Source organism: Danio rerio, chromosome 6 (genome assembly GCF_052040795.2).
Source record: "Danio rerio strain M-AB ecotype USA chromosome 6, GRCz13ab, whole genome shotgun sequence".
NCBI classification, from domain to species: Eukaryota; Metazoa; Chordata; class Actinopteri; order Cypriniformes; family Danionidae; genus Danio; species Danio rerio.
Genome location: NC_141026.1, coordinates 7,250,697 through 7,270,106, shown reverse-complemented (window position 1 = coordinate 7,270,106; position 19,410 = coordinate 7,250,697). Strand labels below are relative to the sequence as shown.

At 35.0% G+C, this 19,410-nt stretch overlaps 1 protein-coding gene and 1 long non-coding RNA gene across 6 annotated transcripts in view; both read left to right on the top strand.

Moving 5' to 3' along the window:
- Positions 1-5,187, top strand: part of pld5 (phospholipase D family member 5) — a 51,933-nt gene extending 46,746 nt beyond the window's left edge. For both annotated transcript variants that reach the window (XM_087256504.1, XM_087256505.1), the window contains exons 7-10: positions 504-655; positions 2,517-2,682; positions 2,799-2,889; positions 3,658-5,187. In XM_087256504.1, the coding sequence (XP_087112630.1) occupies positions 504-655; positions 2,517-2,682; positions 2,799-2,889; positions 3,658-3,908 (660 nt within the window). In that variant the 3' untranslated portion in view covers positions 3,909-5,187. The remainder of the gene's footprint in view (positions 1-503; positions 656-2,516; positions 2,683-2,798; positions 2,890-3,657) is intronic.
- Positions 5,188-12,776: 7,589 nt separating this feature from the next.
- Positions 12,777-19,410, top strand: part of LOC110438668 (uncharacterized) — a 130,032-nt gene continuing 123,398 nt past the window's right edge. For 2 of the 4 annotated variants that reach the window (XR_015493141.1, XR_015493144.1), the window contains exon 1: positions 12,777-12,956. This is a non-coding gene — a long non-coding RNA (uncharacterized LOC110438668). Of the gene's footprint in view, positions 12,957-14,303; positions 14,861-19,410 lie in introns of those variants that run through there. The other 2 variants (XR_015493143.1, XR_015493145.1) reach the window with 2 other exon arrangements.

Here is a 19,410-nt window from a genome sequence, read left to right as displayed (position 1 = left end):
TAGAGTATTTACTGCACAAACATGTTGTGATCAATTCTGCAGAAATAGGCCCATGTTGTGCATTTTAATTGAAAGATTTTCTTATGTAAACTGCTCTTCCAATGGCTTCCCTGGCTATAATTTGATTATGGAAAGATCACTCGCTCTGCAGGTAATTTATCCCTTTGACTTTATCCTATGCCAAGCTGCGCCACACGTGAAGACACTGGCCACTGGCTTCTAATTTGAGCGTAATGAATCTTGACTCCTTTCCAGCAACAGGATGTTTTCTCTACGCATCTGAGACATCCATCATCTCAGTCAAATGAATAGCGCTCTAATGTTATAGGCTGCAGGGAGACATTTCCAGCTCACTGATACAATTTCCCTGACAATGATGTATGTACACAGGCGACCATCTCATTACCTTGTTCTGGTGTAGTGAGCTTATGAATTTAAGCTAAAAAAAAAACTTATAAAACAAAAGTGCTGTTTTAATAGTGTTTCTGAACTTTTCTTCATAGACGTCACCAGAGCTGTTTTGCCCGAAGGGTCGGAGTCGAGATATAGATGCTATACGACATGTGATCCGAGAAGCGAAGAGATACATTTACATCTCTGTAACTGATTACCTGCCCTTAGTCAACCGGAGCTTTAGAGGATCAGCAATCATAAGGTAATGCTGCTGGCTTTTTCAGGCATTAAGCCATACATTTCATCAATAAAATGCATGTTAAAAGAGAAATAAACTTGCTAAAATGAGTTTTAGAAAACAGAGAGGTAACACTCGTGATAGGGTTGACCTAACCTTTGTCATGTTCGGGTCAAATCTGACCGATTTGCAACTTAAATCACTCATAAATATTGTGTTTTACATCTGATTGCCTCAAGGTCTTATGATATCCTCCACGCTACACTGTAAAAAATAAATCTATAAAATTTACGGTAAAAAAAATGGCAGCTGTGGTTGCCAGTACTTTACCGTTAAAAACACGATACAAACCGTAAAAGTAATTTCTCACTTTTACGGTAAATTACTGTATTTCATTAATTATAGAGGTAATATGTCTGTATTTTGAATGATCAACATCTAAACATCGTTTGTTACACAGTTAGACACGTTAGCACACCCACTTGCAGGGGGTGTTAAGGAAGTTACATAACGAGCCAACGCTCATCACAATTAACTTTTCCCACACGCAGAAAAGAGTATCAGCACATAGAAGGTGCTCAGTGTCATTCACACAGCACCAGTATGGCTAACTAAGCACCAGTATGGTAACACGCATAAAATTAAAGTCATGAAATAAACATTGTTTATCAACATTATATTGGGAAACAATGGGGAAATAACTAAAAAGATCCATATTAATGTTAACAAAATGCATAAAAAAGTTGGTGCCATGCAGGGAATTCTGAGAAAGTCAAATTACGGTTATTCGCCGTATATGTTAAGGAAACATACCGTTAACCAGGTTACGGATTTGTACTGTAGCATTTTTACAGCTTTTTACCATTGAAATCACGGCCATTTTTTACAGTGTATGAAATAAAGTGTCATTGAATTTTGAGTGTTTTAATCAATCTTGTTACACCTGTGGTGTTCCTGGTCAAAAGTGACCACCAAAAGAAATGAATGGGTATGCAGACTGTATTCATCCATTAGACAGAAAAACATAAAAAAAAAAAAAAAAAAAAGCTCACTCACTCACTCACTCACTCACTCTAACAATGTGTTTTGCAGGCACACATCTCTTTTACATGCTTGTGCTGATCCTCCAACCTGATCTCACAGGGAAACAAAACTATTTTACATTTTGTCGGTTTAGTGGCTAATGCTAGTTCAATTGGTACTAATTTCTTTCTTTCTTTCTTTCTTTCTTTCTTTATTTCTTTCTTTTTTTACAATCGTTCATTTGTTTGTTCTTTTGTTTGTTCGTTCTTTATTTCTTTCGTTCATTCTTTTTTATTAATTCTTTCGTTTGTTCGTTCGCTCTTTTAGTTTGTTCTTTCTTTCTTTCTTTCTTTTTACAATCGTTCATTCGTTTGTTCTTTTGTTTGTTCGTTCTTTATTTCTTTCATTCATTCTTTTTTCATTCATTCTTTCGTTTGTTCGTTCATTCTTTTATTAGTTTGTTCTTTCTTTCTTTCTTTCTTTCTTTCTTTCTTTCAATCGTTCGTTCTTTTGTTCGTTTGTTCTTTATTTCTTTCGTTCCTCCTTTTTTTATTCATTCATTCGTTTGTTCTTTCTTTCTTTCTTTCATTCTTTCTTTCTTTCTTTCTGGCCGTAGTGTTTGTGTGTGAATGTGAGAGTATGGGTGTTTCCCCGTACTGAGTTGCAGCTGGAAGGGCATCCGCCGTGGCGACCCCTGATAAATAAGGGACTAAACCTAAGGAAAATGAATGCATGAATAAATCTTCAGAGCTATTTATAAATGCAGCAGACACGGTTGTTATTTTTGAGATTGTTGTGACATCTCTGTGATCCTTCACCTTATCAACAGTTATGTGGCTTGTCATGTTATTTCTTGCTTCAGGTACTGGTCGCCAATAGATGAGATGCTCCGCGAGGCTGCAGTACTGAAAGAGGTCAAAGTTCGTCTTTTAATCAGTCTGTGGACTCGAACACATCCGCTGACCTTTAACTTTATGACATCAATGCAGGCTTTGTGCACAGGACTGCCAGTCTGCTCTATTGAGGTGGTGAGGACAGAACATGTTTGATTGATCCACTGAAATACATAAGACATGTATTTGCATATATTATACAACACCGGCTGGATTTTACAGTATATATGCATGTCTGTTTTTTAATTCAGAGATTTTACAGAGGCAAGGAGCAGATGGGCGGATTTCAGCACAGGATGAATGAGAATAAATTTGTGGTAACAGACAACGCAGTGTACATTGGTAAGAAGCTCTCTCAAACACATACACACACAGACATGGATACACATACACTCATAGGGTCAGTAATTAATAACAGAATACAAATTTTTGGGATAAATTGACCCCTTTTTTCTTGGCTTGTCGCCACCTATTGTTATAAAATGTAATTTAAACAATCTTCATTTTAAGTGTTAAAGGTAGAATTCACCCAAAAATTTCTCACTATTTATTCAGTAATTTTCCTTCAGCTTAGTCCCTTTATTCAACAGAGGTCACCCTAAAATGTTATCATTTAATTTTTTGGGTGAACTGACCCTTTAATTGATGGCTTGTCGCCAGTGGTGTAAAGTAACTAATTACAAATACTCAAATTACTGTAATTGAGTAGTTTTTCTCAGCAATTGTAATTTAGTAAGTAGTTTTAAAAATGTCTTCTTTTTTGGTTTGGAAACCCTTGATGGCGAGTAAACACTTGAGAGTGAATACATTTTATTTTTGGGAGGGTGAACTGTCCTTTTAAGAATTTATGTGAGTTTAAAATATTAAAAAAAGAAATTAAGATCTATAAAACTAGACTTTCAAATTAGGTTCCACATGTGCAGTGCATGGTTAAAACAACATTGTATTTGTATGACACACGCATACCAAAACCAAGAAACCCATACTGAAATGTTCCTGTATGCATGTGTACCATTACATCTCTGAGAAGCATCTTATGGTCTTTTTTAATGAACATCCAATTTAGTGCATTGGTCTGATTTATTAACATTCAAACTCTCTGCCCATTAGGAAATCTGGACTGGGTTGGCAGTGAGTTTGCCTTCAATGCAGGAGCTGGGCTGGTGTTTCAGGAACCAGAGAACCAGCAGGACGGACGAGACTCGATTGTAGAGCAGCTGACGGCTGCTTTTGAAAGAGATTGGTTTTCACCCTACACAATAAGCCTGCTCTCTGGCAGCACAACCTTACAGGAGAGCCAACATGGGAAGCAGAAACTGCAAAGTCTGAAGACAAAAACAGAAAGCAGAGAGCATGAGTGAGTTTCTCTGCGGGAGTTTCTCTCTCAAGCGGGACCAATAAGCCAAGGACTTTGTGCCTCAGAACATCTGCGCCATGACTCTTACCATTTGAATTTTCAAATGCTGTCGATGGAACTGAATTTTAATCTCTGAAGGACTTCTGTGAAGGAAACTTTCGTTTTGACATCTAAATACAGCACTTTCAATGTAAAACTTTACTCTTACACTCAATGGTTATATATAATGCATGCTTATTTAGATAAGCAAACCTGAGAACTGTGGAAATGTACTCCGATATTCAGACTTTGCTCATTTTAAACCAAAATATTCAACTACCGTGGGAGTTTTTTCAGAGAAAGAACATTGCCAAAATTTTATAGTCATGCAAGTTTGTGTTTGTTTGTTTTTTTCCAAGATGTTTATTAATCATCATTTTTTAAGAATTAAGCACATTTTTACTGAAAGAGATTTTGAAGAACAAATGCCAAAGCACACTGCGGCCTCATACTGTAGCTGTCATTGCTTTCTGTTTGATTCAGCCTGATCTCATAAGCAAACGTAACTATTGTACGGATTGGCCAGCCTGATCTCATGATAAAACGTAACTTTTTTCCCCATTTTTTGGCTAATTTGTACGAGTTTGCATGAAAACATATGCCTTTTTAAAAGTAGGTGTGGCACCAAACCCTGCTCCTAAACCCAAAGATCATTGGGGGATGACCAAATCGTACTAAAATGTCAAAATCATACCTATTAGCCACTAAATTAAAAAAAGTTTCGAATTGAGTTAAAACAGCATTGAATTGTCAGAATAGTGGCTAATTCAATAGAATACATACAATCTAAATGCATTACTTACCATACAAAGTTACTGAGTAACACAACTAGTTACTTTTTGGAGGAGTAACTTAATATTGAAATGCATTACTCATCATAAAAAGTAACTAAGTAACGCAACTAGTTCATACAATTTAATTTGTATGAAAACCTGGGATTTTTTTTAAAGGAGGCATGCTCCCGTTGATGTTTTTCCAGGGTTAATAAAGTAGATAAGGCACCAAACCTGGCCCCTAAACCATTGTCAATGGGGATAAGCAAATCATACTAAAATGTAAAAATAAAATTGTAAAAATTCATACAAATCAGCCACTAAATCAAAAAAGTTACCAATTGTTATAATATAATGTTGGACTGTCAAAAAAATGACTAATTCGTACAAATACAGACTATTTATTTTGCATGAAAACTCGGCGTGCTCCCAAACTCTAACCCAGTGCTCCAAGCTCCCAAATCCCAACCCTACACAGAGCTGTCATTGAAGGATAAGCAATTCATACTAAAATGTATGAATGAGATCATACTAGGAATGCACCGAATTACTGAAAATTGTTTTCAGTTTTTCAGGGTCAATAAAGTAGGTGTGTCTCAAAATCCCACCCCTTAACCCAACCGTCATTGGGGTTAAGTAAATTGCACTAAAATGTATGAATGTGATCATACAAATTCATGCGATTCAGCCACTATATCAAAAAGTTACCAATTGCCATGAGATAGCGTTGAATTGTCAGACAAGTGGCTAATTCACATGAATACATACAATTTAATTTGTATAAAAACTTGAGGAGCCGTGCTCCCAAACCCCACCTCTAAACCCATCTGTCATTGAAGGATGAGCAATTCATACTAAAATGTATTAATGAGATCATGCTGGGAATACACCGAATTACTGATCATTATAGGCCGAAAATGGCATTTTTGTTTTTGCACGGTCAATAAAGTAGGTGTGGCACCAAACCCCACCCCTAAACCCAATTGATCATACAAACTCATACAAATTAGCCACTAAATCAAAAAGTTATGACCTGCCATGGGATAGCGTTGGATTGTCAAAAAAGTGGCTAATTCGTACGAATACTTGCAATAAAGTTCAATTAACAATTCAATTTGAATGAAAACTTTTTTTAAAAGGAGGCGTGCTCCCATTTTTGTTTTTCCAGAGTCAATAAAGCAGATGGGGCACCAAACCCCGGCCCTAAACCCAACTGTCTTTGGGGATGAGCAAATCATACTAAACTTTACAAATAAAATTGTACAAATTCATACAAATTAGCCACTAAATCAAAAAGTTACCAATTGTCGCGATATAACGTTGGATTATCAGAACAGTGGCTAATTCATTCAAATGCACACAATTTATTTTGTATGAAACTGGGTGTGCTCCCAAACTCCAACCCAGTGCTCCAAGCTCCCAAACTCCAACCCTAAACAGAGCTGTCATTGAAGGATGAGCACTTCATAGTAAAATGTATGAATGAGATCATACTAGGAATGCACTGAATTACTGAAAATTATTGGCCGAAAATGGCATTTTCATTTTTTCAGGATCAATAAAGTAGGTGTGGCACTAATTCCCACTGCTTAACCCAACCGTCATTGAGGATGAGTAAATTGCACTAAAATGTAAATGTGATCATGCATACTCATGCGATTTAGCCACTATATCAAAAAGTTACCAATTGCCGTGAGATAGCATTGGATTGTCAGTGGCTAATTCACACGAATACATACAATTTCATTTGTATGAAAACTTGAGGGGCCGTGCTCCCAAACCCCACCTCTAAACCCATCTGTCATTGAAGTATGAGCAATTCATACTAAAATAATTATTGGCTGAAAATGGCATTTTTGGTTTTCGACGGTCAATAAAGTAGGAAAACAAAATCCCACCCCTAAACCCAACTGATCATACAAACTCAACTGAATTAGCCACTAAATCAAAAAGTTTCGAATAGCCATGGGATAGCGTTGGATTGTCAGTAAAGTGGCTAATTCTTACAAATACTTGCGATACAGTTTAATAAATAATTTATATTTGAATTAAAACTTGCGATTTTCCTTTTTTTTTTGTAAAAAGTGGCACGCTACCAAATCCCACCCCTAATTCTAACTGCCATTAAGCAATGAGCAATTTATACTGAAACATATGAATAAGATCATACTAGGAATGCACCGAGTAGCTGAAAATTAACAACCAAAAATGGCAATTTCCTTTTTCACCATCAAAGTTCAAAATAGCTCATTATTCCACTAATATCTGTCGATGTTACATTCATGAACCCATTCTTATCTATGCATGAAACGCACATTCTCACCAGAAAAACAAAGTTTGCTCAATTAACGTGCTGACAAGCTATGAAGTACTTAATCCTGCCACTTGCAATAGAGCTACTGTGTTGTCATGGCAACACTGGTAAAATGACGCTCTGGATAAAATGGGGTTATTTGATTGGCTTGTGTTTTTTTTAAGTCAGAATAATTATTAACTTAAATTAAAAAATAAAATAAATTATGTTATTTAATAAACAATAAAAAAATATTTTCGTTTCCGTTTCGGCCCAGAATTTTTCATATCGCTACATCTTTAGATCGTACAAACTCATCTGAATTACCAACTAAATCAAAAAGTTACGAATTGTTTTGAGATTGCGTTGATGTTTTAATATTATGCCACATCTGACACTGTGTGTGTATATATACATATATTTATAAATATATAAAATGTTTACATGATGCAGCATGCACAGCCTTGAGACATATGTACAATCGTATACACAAGATAAGACTGTTTTACTCACCGAATACTAACGCAAGCTTACACCCTTTAAATGTAGCTTTTATATATTATCTTTTAACTGACTATTTTAATGGAACGCCGGTGTTTTTATTAAACCAGTCGCTGCTGATTGCATCACATAATCTTATAAAACAGGCCACATGTGTTGCATTGATTTCTCAGTAGTCTGTGGCCTGATGCTTTAGCATGTTTTGCCTTATATATGCTGCTATAAACTGTAGCTGCTGTTGCTGTCTGAATGACTACCTCTTATGCATCTTATGATATACTGTATACATATATAATAAAAAAGCTTGCTGCAGCATGACTTGTTGTCCTGTGTACATAACATACAGATTTTCCTCCATGCAAGGCACAGTTTATTACCGTACGTGATTAAATGTATAGCACCTTAACCGACTGTTGTTATATATTAAAGTGTTCATTAATAATTGACTAACAGTGGTAAATTGGCGACATATGTCCCATTGATTTTCTTGCTGTGTTGATGTTCAGTAATTTGTGTGAGACTGTCAGCAGGCATCTCTCAAAAACCAAATCAATTTAAAGCCTCTCTTGGGGCGGCTGTGTGTTCGGCACATCAAAAAGCTGTAACAAATCGCCTCCGTTGCTTCATATTTCTCCTGCATCTCAGTGAATACATGACAACACTGTTTTTAAGCAACTGTCTATAAAGAATACAAATTGGCCACAAATCTACACTCACCGGCCACTTTATTAGGTTCACCTGTCCAACTTCTAGTTAACGCAAATTTCTAATCAGCCAATCACATGGCAGTAACTCAATGCATTTAGGCATGTAAACGTGGTGAAGACGATCTGCTGCAGTTTAAACTGAGCATCAGAATGGGGAAGAAATGTGATTTAAGTGACTTTGAACGTGGAATGGTTGTTGGTGTCAGACGGGCTGGTCTGAGTATTTCAGAAACTGCTGACCTACTGGAATTTTCACGCACAACCATCTCTAGGGTTTGCAGAGGATGGTCCAAAAAAGAGAAAATATCCAGTGAGCTTTGTTGATGCCAGAGAAGAGGAGAATGGCCAGAGTGGTTGGTGCTGATAGAAAAGTAATTCAAATAACCAATTGTTACAACCGAGGTCTGCAAAAGAGCGTCTCTGAACACACAACACGGCCAACCTTGAGGCGGATGGGTTACAGCAGCAGAAGAGAGGGACCGAATTAAAGTCCTATGATGGTCTATTGCTGTCACATGACCGCAGTCAGCTGTTTTCTGTCTTTATCAGCTTAAATAAACTCGCTCTCAGGTTCTAACAAGACGTTAATGTTGTATTGCTCACACACACACACAATCTAAAAGGAGAAGCGGCGAGAAAGATTTAATCTCTTAACTGTGAAATGCGAGATTTGAAGTAACTGAGGAGGCTTGAAACGAGATGACTGATAACGAAAAAAGATCTATCTATCTATATATCTATCTATCTATCTATCCATCCATCCATCCATCCATCTATCTATCCATCCATCCATCCATCCATCTATCTATCCATCCATCCCTCCATCCATCCCTCCATCCATCCATCTATCAGTCATGTCTGTTTGATTTTATTTTTTAATTCATAAATCATGCAAATAATATACACAAATTTTCACTCATACACACGCATGAAACGTACACGCACCTAAAGAACATACATTGAAAATTATACTTGAATGCAAATTTGATCAAAGTTTTACTCAAAAGTTAATTTACATTTTTTTCTTATTGAACCTATTTTTAGAAAGCTTTATGTGTGACGAAATCTGCAAAACACATACAATCAATCAATCAAACAAACAAACAAAAACGAATTCAAAAATGGATTCTTATTCTAAGAAATTCATTACATGGATAAATGTTGTTAATTGTTTTGAAATGTACTTCTTTCATGTTAGGTAACAAGGGAAATGACAGGTATCTTTTTTAACTTCAATAGTGTGCGCTTTAGATAAAACTTTTCTTTTAACAGGAAGAGGAAAATATTCTTTCGTCAGTAGTGATCTAAGGACCTTGTTGTTACATTTAATATCCATAAATGAATAATTATTATTTTCTGGTTGAAAGATCTCAGGATCATCTTTTTTAGCTGTTCTATTGTAAAATCCTTTTGGGACAGATTGTAAAAGTGGTTGATGATAAACAATTTAATACCTGCGTTTGACTATCACATGAAGTTTGTCATTTTTATGAAAAACAAAGAATTGAATTTCTGTGTAATAATATGTTGATTGTAGCAAAATTGTATATTCACAAATTTAGATTTAACGTTTCTCCTTGTTTCAAAGCATTTAAAAATGATTTTAACATTTTATATAAATCCATAAAACAGGTAAAAACAAAAGATGCCTCAAAACTCTTTAAGCTTTTGTCAGCTTATATGGACTGACCCCCCTGAATGTTATGTATTTTCTTTTGTATTATTTAAGGTTTATTTATGTAATTATTATTACTATTATTGTGTAGTAATTTTGCTTATGCTGATTGGATATATTGTTATATATGTTTAACAATGAAGTTGAAATGCCTGTTGTTATTTAAAAGTGAAATAAAAAAAGCTTATACTGTAGCATAATTAGATCTAATCCATGTCCTGAAACACTCCTCCTCTCATGCTTTCACCTCTCAAATGAATGAATCTCCGTTGAAGGACTCCTTCACTAGCCGACTATAATATGGTTCCGCACAGGCCCGGCGCTACGGGGGGGCAAAGGGTGGCATTGCCCCCTCAGACAGAGTTTGTGCCCCCCCAGTTTTTATAAAGGATTGTTCACTCAAACTGAAAATTCTTTCTGTCATTAATTATTAACACTCCCGTCCTTCCAACCTTCAGAACACACATTTAAATATTTTAAAATGTATGACATAGCAATTAAATTATGAAAATGGTGAGGTTAAAGCTAGTCCTATAGTCCAGAGATCCGGTCCCCGCGTCAGGTCAGGTGCGCCCGTAAATAGCCTTTAAAACGCGCACACGGCGATGGAGGCGCACTCAACTCACAAGGGAGAAAAGTGGGTGACATGATAGGAGCAGCTTAATTCATTACATGTTTTGGTTAACTAATTATTTAAACACAACTCTCTTGAGCTCTACAAGGAAAAAACACATAAGAAATTTGCTGTTAAATTAATTTTAGCAGAGACGCAACTGCCAGTCATTTATTAGTTATTCGGGAAGATGTAGCCTAATAAAAATGTTTTAATAAAAATAAATAGTTTACTGCACAGTCCCACAGTAGGCTACACTATAAATAATATTTGAATTTATTTATTAATATTATTATTAATATTATTACAATTAAGCTAAAATTGACAAAACGCAGAACCCTTTGAATGTTTGCTTTCATTTTGCTGAAAAGTGCACTTTTACAGTTGCGTAGAGAAACATCCCATTATGCAACTGCAGTCAAGGTATAACACATAATAAATGCATTTTGCGTTTAAAGATGATCGGCCTGCGAAGTCAAGTTTGCAGTGTTATAAATGGAATAGGTATAGTGCTTAAGTGGATTTACCGCGGATCAACCGAGAAATCTCGTGCGCTGCAGGTAGGCAGAATGATAATCTTTTAAAAATATGTAACTTAGGCTATACTGCTATTTGCTCATGCAAAATTAAACAACATAAAATATAATGTAGATCTGCTTTAAGAGCTAAAATACAACATATCGAGTTTGTTTTGACTTAGCTCATGGCCCTAAAATGAAAATAACCTGAAAACAAGCTATTAAAAAAGGCCTAATAAATAAAATAATTAATAAATAAAATGACGGGTAGGCCTAGAAACTATGGTACATATGGTTTATGATGGTTTACAATATCACGAAAAAAACACATTTATAATAGCCTTAGACAAATCTTTGTTTTTACATTTAAAATGATGAAAAAAAAGTTATATAGCATATAAAAATTTAACCAATTTTCACGGTAATAACTGTGAATTTTTGTATCTTTTTTAGGTATTTTTCTGGCTACACTAATGCCTTAAAATGTAACTAAGTAATTGTTTTGAATGACATTAGATTGTCACATTTAGCTTTTCCCCAACACTGATGTTGGTTGTGAAGCGTGATGACTCGGTTAAGCTGATTTCACTATATTTATTTACCGGTTAAATGAATTGTCTGATCGTGGGTCAGCTTGCATGTGTGGGCATAATTTGACGTCTTTACCTAAAACTTTAAACATTCATAGGGCTGTTATTTGAAATAAAACGGAAATAAGGAGAATAACATATGATTTAAAGCACTCGTTTGGCACTGAAGCCATCATCCGTCTGCATTAATAAGCGGTATGCATTACCATCGTTAATAAAATTCGTAATAGCGAAACTGCGTATTGTTATTACTATTAAAACGTAGCCTATATTACTGCCTTAGGTCAGTAACTTAGGCAGTAATGCAAAGTAATAATAAATGCGAATAAATAGCCTAAATGAAAGAAACAAGAGACCAAAATCAGTCACCAGGTCTAGTGCCCCCCTATGGATTTAAAGTGCCCCCTCAGTTTTGACTTCCTGGCGCCGGGCCTGGTTCCGCAGCATCTCGTTGTCATTTCTTTTGCATTGTTTGCTGATTTTATTCAACAAAACTAGCATAAGCCCAGTGTGTATTGTAAGTTGGTGCTACTTTGCCTTATGGTGAATGCAGTAAGTGACTATTATTATCAATAACGTTACCTGTTAGCACAAAAGTTCATAACATACAAAAACGTAAAGAACTAAACCTTACCTATGAAATGTTCTGCCGTTGTTTTGTTTTCTTTGTTTGCTTGTTACTACACCCGTAGACAGCGCTAAAGTCCAGCATCTTTACGTAGTAACACTGTCTTCTTGACTAGTGCTGTTGAATGACATTTGTCCTGGGAGCACTGTACAAATGTGGCGGCGCTTTAGACGCATGCTCAGGGTCCCTATGCGATATCTAGTGTATATATCTATGATACAGTAGTAGCTATCTGCTGCGGCTGCCTCAATGGCAGGCAAAGACATTTTACTTCAGTGGAAAACTCGGCCCTCATCATGATATAAGGATTATGCCCATCATATGTGCTTGTTTTCTATTTGTGTCTCCTTTGATATATGACATACATCGCAAAAATACGGCATTTCCTCTGTGTTCCTGCCCTCCTCCATCTGAATTTCGCGCCTCACCAAAACCACGTGATTGTAAATGTGGAGGGCGGGTGTAGTGACGTCGGCGCGCAGGGGCGGGGCAGGTTGTGATTTTGGTATAAATACGCACGTCAGCTGCCTCACCTGTTTGCCAGTTCGATAGTTTGCTAAGTACTTCGATAATAACGTCAAACAAACAAACGCCCCAAACACTCGATGGGATCCACGCCGATTACCGCCAAAGAGATTTTTGGCCTGAGGTCGACACATCATCCTCAAAATCACACCAGGAGTTTGAGACCCATCTGTAAAGCAGCTTACAAAAGGTATATTATGTTCGTTTTTGTTGTTGGTCGACGTAGCGGTGTTGCTAACCTGCAGCACGGTTTGAATTGAGTAAAGTTTTGTTTGTGAAAATATTTGTTTTACATTTTATTAGGGTATATGCCGAACTAGTGTTTTTCCCATACTGATAAACTTCCGGTGACCTGTTATTGTGAACTTTTTTCGTTTTATACTGTTCCTTTCACAGTATCGATGTTGTAATGTCATTAAATACATTCAGTTAAATAAACTTTGGCATTTATTTAGTTCCTCAAGCGCAAAACGAGACAAAAAGCAGTTTGCTCGCACGCGCCCGTCAGAATCGGCAAGCTAGCGCAGAAGTTCCATTGAAAATAACGTTACTGGGGTAAAATAAATGCTTATATTACAAAGACATGGCGAGATAACATGTAATTTAATGCAGTGCTTATTGTACAATCTGAGACCCACTTTAAATCGGATATAACTCAGCCAGTGGGGATCGCTGATTTTTAAAGAAAACAGACCTTAAACGCACCAATTTTGCATTGGCATTCAATTCGCAGGAAGCGCTTAACCCAGGTTACTGGCAAATTAAAAGTCATATTAGCACGCTTAGGCATATATGCCGAAGTATGCTTGTATGACTTTTAATAAATATTTATAGTATGATCATTTATTTTACCCCAGTATATTCAATGGAGCTTCTGCGCTATCCTGCTGATTCTGACGAGCGCGTGCGAGCAAACGGCTTTTTGTCTCGTTTTGCGCTTGATTAACTTAAATGCCAATGTTTATTTAACTGAATGTTTAATGACATTAGAACATCGATACTGTAAAAGGAACCATATAAAATGGAAAAAAGTTCACAATAACAGGTCACCGGACGTTAATACGTATGGGAAGAACACTAACTTAGCTCGGCATATACCCTATTGAATTCTGCTTAATGTTTAGCCTAAACGAGAAACTGTTATACTACAGTTGCTTCGTTTTAAAGAGTTTTTGTGATGCACTCAGTCGATTTATCGTCGTCATCCAGACAGTTATTGTCGAGTGAATGTTGAATTAAACATTTGTTTATTTGTATATGCAGACGTGCCGCTTTTTGATTAAACTAGATTAAGGGTGTTTAATATTTGGGGTGTTTTTATGAGAGCAGGCCTCAGTTTGTTGTGCAGGATGAGTGATGTTGAATTGAGGTAAAGTTGGTTTTATATTCGCGCATTCATTCAATTATATAGTACAGTATATATGACTAACGTAGACTAACCATGTTACATTGAAAAAAAAATCAAATATGAATCCTTGCATTTACTAATTTAAGTTGTTGTAAACAATTTATTTGGGCTGAATTTAAACAAATTAAGTTGAACATTACACAATTTACTTTGTTTAAATTCAACACATAAATTGTTTGCAGCATTTTTTTTTCAGTGTTGCCAACTATTTCCAAGAGGAGGGAAGACTGCAGACTTGGATCCAGACAGATCTACGGCCTAAGCAGTTTTACGTCCCAGGCAGTTTTACACCCATGTTGTCCCTGATGCGTCCAGTAGAGGGAGGCAGTGCAGTATTTTCTATTAAGCCTCCAGAACTCTACCACACTCAACCATAATTGCATTCAATTACATTTAATATAATGCAATGTTCTAGTTTAAACAATTAAACTATCATATGTCTATAAATGCAAAGAAATCTCACAATTTTAAATGGTCTACTGATTTTTATTTATATAGCTATACAGTGCATTTTGTATATAAGCTATGAAGTTTGCATTGCACATGCATTCATATAGTTTCACATTGTTTTATAATGTTTATTGTGACAATTTGTTACAAAGAAAATAATAAAATATGGGAAAGTCGGTATCACAATTTGTGGCTGCAAATAAAAAATAAATAATGACTTTGTCCTTTTGTTTTAACTTGTTATTTTTCTTAAAGAATAAATCAAATATATAAAAACATATTTTGATATGTTTTGCATAGGTCCAGATTATATATAAAATTTCATGAAATGTTTTTTTTTTTTGCTTTTCATTTGCCATTCTTTACTGTTTCTGGGGATTAAGAATTTTTTGATATTTGGTCTAGAAACAAGTCAAACTTTTAAGTGCGTAAAGGATTTTTGCAGAGTATTTATACATAACTTTATTTATTTTTCAGTGAGCATGAAGAATTTGATGAAAAGATTCAGCTTCATTTAAAGAAAACTACCTATCTAGTGATGTTGTTGTCAATGAATAAATGTAAAAATAAAATCTAATGTATGGGTTTTTGTCAGGTAGCTAAATGGTCCTTGAGATTTTAGAAAGGAGTGAATTGTCTAAATGTTCTGCAGCTGTCTGGTAGTCAATACCACTGCATTATCAAAGCACATCATTACTCCATATTACACTTTTGTTTGGTTATAATTTTATTTTCAAAATGCAACTTTACATATAAACAATAGAACAAAATGCATATCTCTATATGAAAACTTATAACTAGCCTACTATTAACCATAACACTATCCAACTATTTGTGTTTTTAATTTTTCTAATTAAATCTATATTCATTTGCAATTGGGCTTTTGCATATCTGAAATTATTTGTTGAGTATCAATTCTGCATATTATAATAGTGTGTATATAACTTTCTAATACATTAACTTAGCGTTCATATTTAATGTAATCTAATTTAAAAATATACAATTGATGAACAGGACATTTAATAATCTGGGAGCGTTGACTTGACAAATGTATTATTTGGCCATGTATCTTTCATTCCCCTACTGGACGCATTAGGAAGAACAGGGCCGTAAAATTGTGGGTCGTAAAACTGCCTGGATCAAGTCTGCAGACGCCCCATATAGATTTCCATTGAAAAGAAGCTAAAGCCTGCCCGAAAAGTTTCCACGCACTAATTTGCATATTAGTCACGTCATCTTGTAATATCTGGCAAGCGTAAGCCCGTCATGTCTTTACTCTCTAAAGTGCAGTGTATTATATTATATTATATTTAAACATTACACCCAGATATAAATAGGTTCTAATTAACATATTGCTTTGCGCGATGTCGTCATTGCATAATCAACTCAAAACTACATCTTTATGTTGTATAAAAATAATTTACGTTTTCTCAAATTGACTGGCCATCTCAGCAAAAACATTTGTTGAAATATATCCATATAGATTTGTATGAAAAATAGAATTGACTATTTGTAAAAGTAATACAAACACTTTTTGATGAGATCCCCCCCTCCCCCATATAACAATGAACAGGTACATTATTTTAAACAATCTGTACTTACTCTTTTTAACTTGTAATATTAACACATTTGTGAAAGTGACAGCAATTACAGCACTATTGGAATTTATTTCTACCCAAGTTACCAACAATTAACAGTTATGAAATGCAATCTGAGCTAGCAATTTACTCTACTGAGTGAAGCCTGCAGTCACTGCTCTGAGTCACTTTTTAAAAATTTGCTAAAAGTAGCCAAATGAATGTTATCAATTGCTAAATTTGTTGCTAGGGGCTTTTTGGAAAAAAAAAAAAAAGTTGCTAAATCTAGCTACAAAATTGCTTAGTTGACAACACTGACAATGATGTTCTGTACACAGTTTAATACTAATTAGGTTGTGTATAAAAATTCAAAATCATACAAAGTATATGTAACTTAATGTGTCGTTGCTCTTTGTGTAAGGCAGTGGTGCTCAACCCTGTTCCTGGAGATCAACCTTCCTGCAAAGTTCAGCTCCAACCCTGATCAAACACACCTGAACCAATTAATTAGGACCTGAACAGCGCTTGATAATTACAGGCAGGTGTATTTGATATGGGTTGCAACTGAAATCTGCAGGGAGGTCGATCTCCAGGAACAGGGTTGGTCACACCTGGTGTAAGGGATTCATCAGAATAAACATCAAAATCAGTCCAAGGCACTCAAAAAATGTAAAAAAAAAAAAAAAGCCTTTATTGACATGGTTGTTCCTTAAAACTGCAGCTGCATCAGGTTACTCTTATGAAGTCAAGTGTTATCAAAATGTGTAGGTGCAGTTTGAAGAAATAGCCATGTCAGTTAAGGCTTTTTAATATTTTCCCCACATTTTTCAAGCGTCTCAGACTGACTTCTGCTGTTTATACTAATTAGGCTGTTGTTGTTAGATGAATTTTCAAGAGGGACTAGAAAAAAATTGTGACTTTTTTATTTATTATAAATCTTTAGGAAATAATTCTGGTACTTAAAAAATAGAGGATACAACAAGCTAATCCAGCTAAAATAGTGCTTAAAATGCCACTTATTGGAGTATTTAAACATCATGATCAAATAGAAATGGGGTGAATAACTGCAAAAAAGTCCACATTTTGAAAAAAAAGAACCACCCCTTACACATGGCTGGCTACGAGCCTGGTGAAATATTTTGTGAATATTTATTGAAGAATAAGAAATATTGCAACGTTTGATTTTTCCAGTGTACTGTATAGGGCTGCACGATATTGGAAAAAACTGACATTGCAACATTTTATTTTTCTGCGATACATATGGCGATATCGAGTATAGTTTTAACAGGTGAGATGAAAAGCTCTATTTGGAAAGAATTCATAATTTTAGGATAATTTCTGATGGCAATAGAATGATTTTGTAGTGGAGCACATCTGCATAAAATGTAATAAACAATCACATGATAAATACAGTAAAGCAAAGTTACAAATGAAAATAAAAATCCTTAATGGTTTTTCTGGGAGTCTAATAGTATTCAGGTAAAACAAATTGAATAATTTTATGTAAAATAAAAACACTGATTATTATTCATTGCATATATACTGTTCCTAAATACAATTAATCTTTCTTGAAGTTTGTACAATGTTAATTTTCTGTGCCTGAATGCTTTAAACTGTCTAACCTGTGGTACAGATGACCTTTTAACACCAATCTCTAAGTATAGTTACGGGTCGTAGACAAGTTATATATATATATATATATATATATATATATATATATATATATATATATATATATATATATATATATATATATATATATATATATATATATATATATATCTGTGTAATCTTTGTGTCTCACTCTTATTCCTGATCACAGCAGAGACTCTCCTACCAAATGTTTTCAAAAAAATCAGTAAGTTTGCTACATCCACCTGATGCTTACCGCTATATTGAATATTCGGTCTGAAATTGCATGTAAGTGTTACTTTAAAACAGCACAGCATTAATAAACTGTAAACCATGTTGTACTTAGTCATTCACTGATAATGTGATCCCCATTTAGAGTTTGCAAACAATACTTTTCTGAAATGAAATTAAGGAAAAAGTCTGATTGTGCAAAAATAAAACCAATCTGTCCTAAATTGATGATGTGATGTTGCAGCCAGGTCACCTTGATGGATTTTTCCAGATTCCTCCTCGTTTTTCCAGGCTTTTGTTAGTCACTGTGGAGTCTGCCTTGATAGCCTGAAGGCTTATGGCCTGAAGGCTTATTATGTAGTAGAATATAAGTAGACTTAAACTTTGTGTGCTGTTGGGGAGGTTTTCATCCACTCTGGAGTGGTTTTTAGGATATATTTGGCCACAATTTCCTCTGTTTCTTAGTAAATGCAATAATTTTTAGAGACAAATTTTACTTTGACGTGTATATTTTAGAAAAATGCTCTTGATTTTTTCACAAACTCAGCAATATAGTCTGGGCAAATTGACTACCATTTTGTTATGTTGGTGGCTTTTCTTTTTTTTTTTTTTTTTGCCCCACCAACATCTATTAGAAAAATATTATTTGATTATAAAGCCATGACACAATATAATCGTGCATTCTTTATTGTTGGTGCTTTTCCCTGCTTAGAACAGGTCAAACTTCTGATCAGTTACAGTGCAAAAAAAGCTTAGTTTCGGTGTTTTATATGGAGTGTGTGTGAGAGAGAGTCTGTGTAAGAGAGATCTTTGTACACTTCAATATTGAGGTAAAGTTGGTTTTATATTTGCACATTCATTCAGTGACAACTTCTGACATGCTCCCTTTATTGTTTACCATGGTAGTTTGAATATTCGGTCTGAAATCACATGCTAGTATGACGTAAAACAACATTAGCACTTTTTATTTGACTGTGAGAAGTGTTGTACTTTGATAGTCATTGCCTGATAATGTGATTTCACTATTTATATTTTCCAAACAATACTTTTCTGAAATGATATTAAGGAGAAAGTCTGAATGTGCGAAAATAAAACCAATCTTTTCTAAATTGATGATGTGATGTTGCAGGTCACCTTGATGGATTTTTTTCAGATTCCCCCTGATTTTTCTAGGCTGTTCTTAGTAACTGGAGTCTGCCTTTATAGCCTGAAAGCTTATGGCCTGAAGGCTTATTATGTAGTAGAATATAGACTTAAACCTTGTGTGCAGTTGGGATGTTTTCATCCACGTTGAGGGAATTTTTAGGATATCTTTGGCCAAAATTTTCTCTGTTTCAGCAAATGGA